Here is a 13147-nt window from a genome sequence, read left to right on the forward strand (position 1 = left end):
CATGCCAGGCAAGCGAGCTACCACTTGAGCCACATCCTAAGCCCCTCAGAATTATTTTAAAATAATTTTCTAGGTGTATTACTTAAATAACATCTAAATTCAGTTGTGAGCAGTCCTTAACTATAATGTCAAAACAAACTTATAAAAATAGGATTCAACTTTTAAATCATAATTCTTAAACACACTGGTAATTGTTAACAGTAACTATCAAATTGTCAATTGTAGTTCTTAGCCTGATAAACTGTGGCATTTCCAAAGCTAGGCCTAGAGGAAGACTGTTTCTTAGTTGGGAGTTTAGGCATCATTTCCTTTCCTCCTAAATTAAGAAAAGACTTTCTTTACTGAGTTGGTTCTAGAGAATCGCCTTAAGTGATTATTCCATTATCAAAGAAGGTTTACCAACAAGAAATAAGAAGCCTGGTATCCACTGTCATTTTCTATTGTCCATTGCCAAAGAAATAAGCTTAAACAAACTAATCAGAACCAAAAAAGAAAAAAATGTGAACTTTCCATTCTATTCAATTCTCCATCATTTTAAATTACTTCACAATCTCCAATATCAACGTGCAAAAAAAGTCACCTGGAGAAGTTGTTAGAAGCTTGCTGGACCCTGTTCCCAGAGATGCCAACTGAGTTTAAATCAGGACCTGGGCTCCATCCACAGTGCCAGGGGGATGGGGTGAAGGGGTGTGGGGGGGAGGGTGAGCAGGGGGTAGAGACATGGTCAACAAATATGCTTCTCTAATGATTCCTGAGTGATGCTGATGCTACTTTTCCAGGAACCACACTTTCCATAGTGTTACTTTAAACAATCCCATATAATGGATTTACAATTGAGCCACTTTGTTGGACATTTATTTTCAATGAAAAATAATGTTTAAATGAACACCTTTGTATATTATCAGAAAAAAAATTGTATACATTCTTATACATTTTAAAGTTCTTGATACATAGTGCCAACTGAATTCCTAAAACACGCTATCAAATTACATCCTCCATTCCCAGCAGAGTATATGAGCACTGGCTTTATCTACTTTGACTCATGAAAAATAGTTATTAATATTATCAATTTAAAGGAGAAAAAAATTCTCATTTTAGTTTTCATTTCCTTGGTTGCTAGTGAAAACAAACATTTTCAATTGTTAGTGGTTTATATTTCTATTTAAATTGTTTATATTGTTTGCCATTTTTATCTTCTGTTATGTTAGTATCTAAATTGCTGACCAATTATTCTCTGTCATTGTTGTATATGATTTTTCTCATTTTCCATTTAAATTATCATTGGTTATGTTTTTTGACATACAGGAATTTGAAAATTGAGAGTAATCTTTATCTTGATCTCTTTACTAATACCTTCTATTGCTATTATGCTTATAAAGTGATTTTTATCAAAAGTAAAATAATAATTCATATATTGCTTCTCTTAGTTTACTTTGTAAACATTTATTTGTAACTCTATTTTAATATAAAAATTAGAAATAACTTTTTCCCTCCAAATTGTTAAGCAGTTTTTCCAATGAATCCACATTTCAAGGAGAATGCAAATGTCCTCACCACAGGTTTAGATTTTAAATTTTATGAGAGTCTACTTCTAGACTCTCATAAATTCTGCTCCATTTAAATTTATAGCAAATATTACACCTGTTTGGCACAGCTGCAGATACTATATCTTTATCAGCATATTTCAACATCTGGTAGAACAAGCTCCGCCACATCACTTGATGGGCAAACTCTCATCTATTTGGGTCTCTGTTCTTAGAACTGTGATTTGGGTCTGATCTTATAAACTTGCTATGAGGAATTAGCTTGCAGGACACTTTGAAACTACCAAAAAAAAAAAAAAAAGTACACAATAAGTTATCATCTTTACATGACTACAGTATTATTGATGACCTCTTCGAATAACCAATTCTCAAGTGAGGCCAAAATAAAAGTCAATGAAACAGATCCCTGATAGTTATGAATTAACACTCTTGCATTACCCATGATGCCTCATGTACTCAACACCATTAAAAACATTTTTTGGCTCATTTGAGTAAAAGGAGAAACAAGTTGCTTCCTATTCATTAACCAAACAAAGGAAAAATGGGTGGTAAAATGCTGCTCAAATTCATGTAAGACTTTGGCTTCTTAGAGCTGGGTAAAAGGTTCATAAAGCTAGTTTCATGAATAGAGTCAATTAATTTTCTTAAATGCTTTACCTAGATTTCACAAAAAAAAAAAAAAAAAGAATACTGAAAGAATGAAAATATAAATGTTAGGTCTATTATGGTTCCTAAAGTAGACATACTGAACCCTTGCCTGTCCTAATGCAGGAGGAATTCAGACAACCAAAAACACTCCCATTCAAAGAAGGCTTAAATTAAAAAAAAAAAAAAAAAAATCTTCTACTGTGACAATTAATTATCTAACAGGCACTACTAGTCCTACCCTCCAAAATAGCTGAAAAGGTGTTCGATTTCCAGGATGGTCCAAAAAAAAATCTTATTATCTTTTACATAGCAGTAAAAATATTACCAAATATTTTTTCCTTCAATTAATGAGAATTAGAACTTATGTTTAAAAGCTAGGTTCAAAAGCTTGATTTTTTTTACTTAAATTCTACTTACTTTGGCAAATCAGTGGTTTCCTGTTCACTATCCTGAGTTGTATCCAAAGAAAAGGTATCTGAGAGTTCAGCTGACATGGACTCTTGTTCTTCTGTTGGAACTGCCTGGGGTCCCAGTGGATCACTGAAAATCTCCCTCTCACTTTGGATCCCTTCATGACTGTCACCATGAGTTTGAGAGTCTCTTTCAGTTTTATCATGGCCATCTTTGAAAGAAGACTGCTTAGCTTCACCAAGAGATGATTTTCCGGAGATATTGAACAAGTTTCCAAGAAACTGAAAAAAGCTCTCTTTTGGTTGTCTATCAGTTTCCCCTGTTTTGGCATCTGAAGTGGAACCGGCAAGATCATTGGCCTTTTTGGGATCTTCCTGTGTTGGAAGAGTGATCAGCTTCTCAGCATGGTTTATTTTCTCCTCACTTTGATGAATCTGAAAACAACACAGAGAATAAATAAGAAGCTTTATCATTTAAAAAACAACACAGATTAACTGATAAGAAATTTTAGGACAGACTGTGCTAGACACCAGGGAAACTTTGTGAATCAGAACGATGGCTTCTCAGACTTCAGGCAGATTACAATCCACTTAAGCCCAGTAAGTGCCACTCGAACAAAGCCATAAAGTAGATATGGAAAAGAGAGAAGTGCAGCATACGTGGGGACCCAGAGTAGTGTAACCAGTCCACATTTGATGGAGGCAAGGGAAGATGAGGTAAGTGTAGGAAGTGTCCCATCTAAAGGGGACCTAAAAAGTGACTAGGTGATGCTAGTGAATTTGAGTGAGTGAGTGGTGTGTGTAAGTTCAGTGAGGCATCTGCTTCTAAGAGGTTCACTGTGAGTGGGGCCATGGTGCAAAAGTGAGAGGTAAGTAGAGAGATAAGTAAAGGGACAGATCGTGGCAAAGCTTGTGTGTATTTAAACTTGTCATAGCACGTGGTATGTTAGACAAATAACACCTAAGCAAACCTTATCATCTCAGCATTACATTAGTCCATGAAGCTGACACAATTATGTAAAATTGTTCTTCAAGAATAACAGGAAAGACAGTAGTAAGATGGTGAAATAATTCAGAGAAAAGGCCCACTGTGACCCCTTCACAGTAAAACATAAAGTCCTGATAATGTGTTAATGCAAAACAGGTAGCCCTGGGCATTCTTTGCAGACATTAAACACTTCCAGAGGTTTATTCTGCTTATAATTAAGTTACTGGTAAAGCAAACACACATTAATATGTGTTCTGCACACGGGAAAGTCAAGCTGTTCCAGCAAAGACCATGCTGGCATTCCACCTCACACTCTTCCCGGATTCCAAAAAGCTTTAGGCCATTGTGCCAACTCACCCTGCCTTCCAAACATGCTTGCTCACATACTTGTAAATGGAATGCACATCCGACAGTATCTGTCACCTGTCAAGCTCACGAGTCCTTACAAAAGGAAAGCTCAAGTGTGAGTCAGAAAAAAGATCAGAACACCAAGGTAAAACCACCTTAGGGCACTGTAGGTTCACATGACAAAGTTTTGCAAGAAGCTGATCTTCAAGAAAGCAAGAACACCATAATTATAATGTCATTTGTTCATTCACCTCGTTCCACATTTGAATCCAAGTTTCCAACTGCTGAAAGAAGCATTCCACTCACCACAAATCACATTTAGCATATGAAAGGTTGAGAAAGTATTCAGAACCTATTAACCCAGCGAACTGATTTCAAGTAAACCATATTTTAAGTCTGTGCCCACCTTAGGTGTCAGAGGGTAGTTCTAAGTCAACATGGAACATTTTTCTGTCAGGACCTTAATGTACTTGTAAGGTTCTACACTGAAAAAAAAAAAAAATATCACCAGCCTTGCAGTCTACAAGTCTCAACTTCTACAGTTTCAACTGCAATTTGACCCTACTTGTCTCCTCTTAACCCATTTAACCTTCTGCTCCTGTGAGAGCCTACATTGTAAACAGGCAGCCCCTTCCCCTCAGCTGACAGAAAGGCCCCAGAGTGTGGCAGAATACATGCTCAACCACATTTTAAAAGTGCTCACACAAGAAAGACACTTTTTCTTTTGTCCTTTGACTATTCTATTTAATTTGTTTAATTTCCAGCCACAATAGTTCTCCCTAAGTCAAAATGAACTAATGTGGAACATCAATCAAACCAATTAACTCTTTCCTATAACCAATAGCCTGCACAGCCACCTGAAGAAAGTAAACTGTGAACTGTTCACTAAAATATTATCAATATTCTTAAAATTATTTAGAGATTTAAAAGTGAAGTTTTGCAATGTTCTGAACTAGAGCAATGTTCTTAAAAAGTAAGAGAACATGGAGATTAGCTTTAGGCATTATTTAAAAAAAAATTATTTCTGTCAAAAATAGTATTTGGCTCACTTAATTATTATTTTCACTTGACTAATCCTTTCAAAGCACAATATTCTATTTTCCAAAGGAGGAAGACACATTTTGCTAATGAATACCTTCACATTTAACCTTCTCAGAGTTATGTACAAATTTTTAAAAATAAGTTGTTTCTTCTTAGCCTCAATTTTCAGTTTTACTCTTCTAGAATGTCGATAATGTAAGTCTGCCGAAGAAAATTTTTTCAATTTCTAAAATGTCTGAGCTGCTTCATTTTCCCCTCACAATCTTAGGAGAAATTTCTAATTAAAATAACCTCAATAAAGTTATTAAATTTAGGGGAAAAAAAGAGAACTATGCTATTCAATCTAAACACCTACAATGAAATCTGTATTTGTATAACTAAAATCTTAAGTTTGATCTAAAGCAGCTGTTCTTTGCCCTAAGCCTAGACAGCAATGCAGTTCAGCCTGCCACAGGCCCTTATTAGGTGGGGCCTATGTCCCTCTGCCAACAGGACTGTCTGCCATTGTTCTAACAAGTCAGTAGAATGAAAAGCACTCAGGATTTAAGAAACCACAAACAAAATATCAATTCCAGTTTCTTGTAATGATGTTAATATTCTGCATATAATACATAAATGCTACCATGAAGGCATCTGTATCTTTGGGAAATTTTTCCCTTCATATGCAGTATGTAATCTTGAAGCAAATTCATCTCTCCGCTCTTTTTGCTACATGCCTTATACAAGGAAATATAGAAAAGCATTAGAAGCACTGATTAATATGTCTTAGCTGTGGCCTTCAGGGAGCTTACAGTCTAACAAGAAATTTAGTCATCACTGCATCACTTTATGGAGTTCAGAAGAAAGACGTAATGAAGGACATAATTAATTTGACTAGAGATGGGGAGAAATCATCGCAGAAAGAAGGTAACATCTGAGCTTGCTCCTGAAGGACAAAAAAACATTTTAGACACACAGTATGCATACACAGATGTCTGAAGAATGTTCACTATGGCAGCAGTGTGGCCAAAGAAGACAGAGAGAGAATGAGGTTTGACAGGGTGACCAGTGAGGGATAACAGAAAGGGAGAGTGGGGGATAACAGAAAGTCTGGTAGGCAGTCAGATATACAGCTTAGGAATGCAACTTGGCAACACACTGTGCAGAGGGGAGTGGAAACCAATGAAAGGGCTGTAGAAGGAAAGAAAAGAGTAAAAGGCAGATGCAGACACACACACACACACAAAAAAAAAAAAAAAAAAAGAAATGAAAAATGTAAAAATAAGGCCGGTTACTCCCTCCAAAAGAGCGGTGTCCAAAGTAAAGGGGAAAAGAATACTTTCAAATGCACTAGGGAGGAAAGAATGTTTTCACTACTGTCAGATTTAAAAAAAAAAAAAGGGGCTATCTTCGTCACTGATCTTCAGAAACATCAGGTATGCTCTCTTGCCTAGAAATTTTGCCCTTACTCTCTCTGCTTAGAATGTTCTTGCCCCAGATAGTTACATGATTTGCACCTCCTTATCTCCTTCAGACCTCATTTAAAGGTCCTACTTAGCAAACCCCTGCATTCCAAAACTGCCCATCTCCTTTCTGTTTTATTTTCCTCCTTGTACTTGCCAAGAGTACACATGTATACCTTTGAACATCTGTGTTTGTTTGGTTTCCTTCACCACTAGAAAATAAAATCCACTAAGGTAGACATCTTTTGTCTATGTTATTCGCTGCAGTATCTCCAGCACATTGAAATGTACCTGACAATAAGAGGTGCTCAAATACTTTTTGGGATAAAGGAATGAGAACCATGGACAATCCCTATGAATGGAGGAAAAACAGTCATAATGCCTCAGAAATTCATGAGTCCAGTCCTAAACTCAAGGATCTACGAAGTGAGCAGGTTGCAAAGAGATCAGAAAGCTCACTAATTAGAAGGGAGCCTTTGGAGAGATTTATAACCAGAAAGAAAAATGACAACATTTAAAGTTCCAAGAATGAAGAAGTGACTTTTTGTTCCTGTTTTAAAGGAAGGGATACACAGGATGCAAGGGAAGGGATCATAGATGCCAGAAGAACAGAGAACATGATGGCCAAAGAGACCAACATAGTCTCTAATATCACTAATAAGGTAGAGGTTTAGCCTTGGGGAGGAGGAGGGACATTTCCTTTTTCTCCTAAAGTAAGAAGCACATGGCTAAGCCCTGGGCAATTCTGTAAGAGTGGAGACAATGAGGAAGATCCAACAAGTGGCTGTGATCTCATGAAAGTGGAAGGGGAAATAAGGCAGACCTCAGAGGCAGAGCTGGCATCTGGACTCACGAAATTAAGACTTGTGAGAATGTTTCTCACAAACTTGGAAGAATGTTTCTGAGGAATGCAACCCCAAGTCAGCAATACACTAAAACAGGGTGAGCCAAGGAGCAGTTAGGGGTAGTACAAACTTTAAAGGATTTATTCATTCAATAAACAATGAGTAAGTCACTATTATAAGTGTTTGGATACAATAGAGAAAAAATGCACCCAAGTCTCTGCTTCCATGGAGCCTACACTCTAGTAATATAAGAACTATCAGGAGGTCTTATTGGAATTATTTTGTCACCTCCTTGAGCAGTCTATAGCAGGTCACAGATGCTGTACCACCATGGTGACGGGTAGAGTGAGCATGGTCAAGGTATAGGGAGAGTCGACAAGTCTGAGTGAAAGAGAAGGGCTCTTCCTTGACTGCCTCTACCACCTGACTTGGGAATTGTGCACAACAAGGACAACCCTTCAGTTCACCCTGGCCAGTTCCTTGGCACCCTTAATTCTAGTGACTTTTGCTTCCACCTGACCTACTACTCCTCTTGATAACCCAGTCACTGTCTTTACCATCATGACCCACCTCTGACCCTCAACTTCAGGCAACCACCAGTGTCCAAACCTTCTCATCTTCCCAGCTCCTATCCCACTGTCCCAGGTGTGCCCATCACACCATGTCCCTCCCCTGCCTCACCACAGCTTCTGCCCTCTGATTCTTATTCTCTTTCAGCTCTCACAAATATGTGTATCTTCTCTGTCCAGCTATCCAATAATACTGTCAATAACTTCAAAGCCTTTTCCCCTTGATCTTTGTTCATCTCCACCCAGCAAAACTCCAGTCTTTCTCTTCCACATCCGTGAAGGAGTCCTACTTTAAAACTCAGTGCATGAACACACAGCTTTGCAGATGCAGGGCACCTACAATTCATGATTTACAGCCTTAGCTAGAAACCAGTCTCAAACCTTCCCCCATTTCTACAGCAGTAATTTCAAAACTTTTCTATATCCCTTAAGTTCCCCACTTCTCTCTCCCTGGTTTAAAACTGCCTATTTTGTAGAGTCACTTCCTCATAGTCCTGAGTGGGCCTCTCCTCTACCTGCATTTTGGCAGCAGCCTCTGGGCTTCCTTCACTAAGCTGTGCATGACAGAATAGAAGAACTCCACCCTGATGTCTCCTCAGAAACCTCAGTTGCTCATTTGCTAGTCTAACATACAGAGATAGCCTTCTCTCTTCTCACTACCAACCTCCTCACAAAGGAGGTATTAACCCTCACCACCCTTCCTTTACCTCCAAATCACTTCCTAAATCCCTATTGCCTGGTTTTTCTCCCAGTCATGCTGTGACCACAATCTCTGGGAGACACTGTCCTACTTACTAGTTCTAATTTTTTTCCTGTATTGGCATTATATTATGCATCGAAAGAATGTGAGACGAAATCTCTTCCTGAATACCATTCTTTCTCTGGCTTCCCTGACATTCTGACTCCAAGGTGTCCCATCTTCCTATCTGAATATTCTCTCAGTCTCCTCCAAGATGAACACATTGTAATCATTCCTTTTAAACCATATTCCTCCTATTTCCAGCTTTGGCTCACTTTCTCATGAGATCTCATGGTTCCCACATATGCAGTGGTCCAGATTACCCCCAGATTTGTATTCTCAGTTCGAACTCCTAAGCTATGGACCTGCATATATCACCATCAACCAGACATTAATCTGCATCTGGATGCTTCACTGGAACCTCAAAGCCAATACATTCTAAACTAAACCTGACCACCCTGTATTTCCATTCTTCCATTTTCTAGAAATTATAAAATCCTCACTTCTTGTTATAGTCAGCCATCAGGACACTATAACCCCCTAGTGTTGGCGGTGTCCTAACCAGTTTCCTTGATTTCATTCTTGTTGTCCTTCAATCTACTGTCCATTCAAAAGGCAAAGCACTCGTGTACAAGTCAAATACAATATGTCAAAGTCTTTCAATGGTTGTGCATTGCTGTCAAACTCCCTACCATGGCATTTGGGGTCTTGATGAATCTAGCCCCTGAAGCATTCTCCAATTTCATCTCTTGCTGCTCATGCTTGGAATGTTCAATGTCAGCATAAGCATTCTCACTCATTTATTCTGCCTCCCTTCTTTCCTCCCTTCCTTCCTTTCATTGTCTCTTACTGTATTATCTCTTGGAATACTGCTATTCCAATTGCTGAGACCACTTATCCCTTCCTCTCTTTGGAAATTCTTACCACAACTCAAGGTTTTTTTGGTTTGGTTTTGTTTTCTGGTATGGGGGATGGAACCTAGGGGCACCTAACCACTGAGATATATTCTCAGCCCTTTTTGTATTTTATTTAGAGACAGGGTTTCATTGAGTTGCTAAATGAAATTAGCAAATTGCTAATGAAATTGCTAAATTGCTGAGGCTGGCTTTAAATTTGCAATCCTTCTGTTTTAGCCTCGCAGGCCACTGGGATTACAGGTGTGAGCCACTATGCCCTGCCATAACTCAAGGTTTTCAGTGTGAAGACTGTGTATATGTTCTTCCAATGGATATCCCTATAATCCTATGTCTTCTCTGCCACCACAGAGGGAAAGCAAACAACTTCTTATGTTGTTGTCATAAGTAGGACTATTACCTTAGTCATTAAAAGGTACTAAAATTTGGTATTTGTAAACTGAAACAAGCTGCTTTCTAGAGAATTCTAGTTAACATTCCATTAAGACATCTGGCTTCCTCAATTACTTGGCAAATTTGCCAATTGTTGCCAGTTGTTGAAATTGTACCACTAATAGTTGAAATTCCCTCAATTTTGAAAAAAAAAAATACTTCAGCATCAAATTATTATTACTGCTACCTTGAGTTAAAGTCTAAGGGATACTAAAGTTTTAAATAAAAATCATCACTGACTGTCATAATCAATTTAGTTGTGGTGAACTGTTTGATTTACTCCATAGTCAAAACTGATACATATTTGCCTTAAAATATATGGATTTTACATATAATATTAATATGTAAAGATAAACTGTTTATACTTCTATTGTTAAAGTAATTTTGCTTGAAAGGTAACTTGATGTCTTTATCACAGAATAAATTATTCAATAGAAAATAAGAACAGACAAAGTAGATAGGCCATAAATTATTTTGCCCTACCTAATTTGGTTATGGCTTAATACAAAAACAACTAAGCTATTTGCAACTTCTACATCATAACACACCGTTGCTAATAATTATTTCTGAGCTATCATAAATAACTCTACCAATATTAGTTAAAAACCTGGAATTTCACTTTTAAAAACTGCAATGGAATGGAATCAAGGTTTTATCAATGGTATTACTTTCACTGTTTTTCATCTCCACATAAGTTTTAGCACAGGAATATATATCTCCCGATAAATGCCCTTAACCATAGTTATCCCCAAGCAGTCATCATTATATGAATCAGAACCAAAGGTTGGGGCGGGGGTGAAAATTGCTGATCTAAATAAAAAACATCAGTTCTAATCTAAATAAAAAATCAGAGCTGGGGTTGTGGCTCAGCAGTAGAGTGCTCGCCTAGCACATGTGAGGCACAGGGTTCAATTCTCAGCAACACATAAAAATAAATAAATAAATAAAAGTATTGTGTGTGACTACAACTAAAAAAAAATTTTAAAAATAATCAGTTATATAGTAGCAAGGGGTAAGGACAGGAAAGATGAGTTGTTCGTGTGCATTGATACAATGAGAAAGAAAACAAAATGAGAGAATCATTCCCAGGTGCCAAGTTTGGGTAATATAATAGTATTTTTTACTAGAACCAAATATGCTGAAAGCCATAGCCAAGTAGGAATGACGCATGGCATTTTGGGTTGAAAGGTGACCCTGCTCAGGGATTAGGGTGGCTCCAAGTTTAGAGTTTAGGGTGGATCCTGCTGGGAATAGGGCAGCTCCAGGTTTAGGGTGGATCCTGCTGGGAATAGGGCGTGTCCTGCTGCCTTAGGGGCCCGCTCCTTTGGAGTTCCCATTGAGTTCTTGCGGGGTTTTGAGAGAATTGGTGCGTGGAGCCGGTAGAGGCAGTGTGTTGGGGAAGTGTGGGTAGAGTGCTGGTGAGAGTTTGGGAATAAAGAGTTGCTGTTTGAATCTACAAGGCTTTGTGGTGGCTCGGTTATTTTGTGCCCAGCGAGACTGCGGCACAAATATACAAAAATAGAAGGAAGTTAGAACAAAATAAGTTAAAACAAATCTTTTACCTGGTGATATCTCAGAGGAAAGACTCAAAGAATTGGATTTCTCACTCTGAATGTCAGGAATACATGTTGAGATGGAGTCAGAGATGTGGGCTTTGTCCTACATAACCTACGATGTAGTCAGAAACCAAATAAAGCTGGGCAGGAGTATAAAGCAAGAAGAGAAAGAAACAAGAAGCTATGACATGAAGGGAAAGCCATTCCTTCCTATTGTGGTAAAAGGACTTATTCAGTTAAAAACAATGAGCCAGAAAGATCAATGTTTTTGATCCTCTGAGGTTTTGGAGTCACCTCTACTATTCCAGATTCCATACCTGGAACCTGTGGAGGCAAAGTTTCTCAAATTAAAAAAAAAAATCAATGAATTAGAAGATCCTTCCCAGTTTCCTTATGTAAGGTATTCACTTATACACAGAGTGAAGGATCATTCCAGGTCTAAAACAGGCTGAAATGCTGCAAATCAAACCAAATAATTTACAATACACTTGACATCCAAGAACTTTGACCAGCACCACCTTTGGTCACTTGGACAGTATAGCAATGCACACTGCAATCTCCATTTTAGGTACCCTGATGGCACTCCATAAAAGCAATCAAGAGATAAGGATTTTGATTTCTGGACAAAGTTCAATATATTCTTGTATGCCTCGGTTCCAAAATGTTTCTTTTTAATAGCTGATTTCTACACTGCTCACCCAGAATAAATCACCACCATCCTCAAACAAAGATATATTTCTAAGTTTTAGCCAGATGTTTTATTCCAAGAACTATTTTTCCTGAGTTATGGCTAAAGTTAGGGTTAGGGTAAAGGCACCATTTCACTGATATGGGACACAGGTACAGGCTGCTGGGAACTTAGCCTTGGAAGGAACAAAGGGACACCCATTCCTCTGAAATAGGCAGAAGGGGACAGGGCTTAACAACATGCCTTCCCCCACTTAAATAAAAGTGATGTGAATGCATCAAGAGGCTAAGGCTACAAGATAATGGTAAAATGAGAACTAAATATCCAAAAGTTTCTCCAGGTAGATACAAAACGTGATTAATATAAAAGAAAAACATTCCAGTAGATGAACAGATTCAAGTATTAGATAACAATGTTATCAAAACAGCAAAAGCTGTGCAGCATGTAAGTGGTATTTTAAAAATCATAGTGTCCAAAGGTAATTATAAAATTATCTTATATTATAAAACTGCAATTAATTTTTGTAGCTCAAACTTGTCCCCTAGCCAACAATTTCTGACATCTTGAGTCAGCATCTTAAAGGCCAAACACTCATAATAAGATATATATAAGAATATATTCATCATATATAAATGTTATTTATGACTCAGACTTGGGAAGAAAAATGCACATTTTTTTTCCTTCTTATCACAGAAGGCATTATCAAATCCAGGCTAACAAGATGGAAGCACACAGTGAAAAATGCCAAACTACAGTGGAGTGCTGTTTCAGGAACTATTCATTAGAAAGAAAACAAAAGGCATGTTTTATGCCACTTGCTAAATGAAAAATCTTCAACTGAAAATGTTCCAAATGGCAAGAGACTAAATGTTATCACAAACTGTTTTTAACCTGTTTTGCTCCCCCTAAGGCATGAGGCTGAGTGCTGGCGTCTGTGTGGTGAGATTGAAGAAATTCTACCGGTAGTTTTCAGAAGAATGAGA

The 13147-nt window shown here is 37.7% G+C and overlaps 1 protein-coding gene across 1 annotated transcript in view; it reads right to left on the bottom strand.

The window, feature by feature from the left end:
* The window catches only part of Crybg3 (crystallin beta-gamma domain containing 3), a 110824-nt gene that overhangs the window by 70500 nt on the left and 27177 nt on the right, over positions 1–13147 (bottom strand). The window contains exon 3 of the mRNA XM_076868751.2: positions 2610–3037. Coding sequence (XP_076724866.1) covers positions 2610–3037 — 428 coding nt within the window. The remainder of the gene's footprint in view (positions 1–2609; positions 3038–13147) is intronic.

The sequence above is a fragment of the Callospermophilus lateralis genome, chromosome 10 (assembly GCF_048772815.1).
Source record: "Callospermophilus lateralis isolate mCalLat2 chromosome 10, mCalLat2.hap1, whole genome shotgun sequence".
NCBI lineage: Eukaryota > Metazoa > Chordata > Mammalia > Rodentia > Sciuridae > Callospermophilus > Callospermophilus lateralis.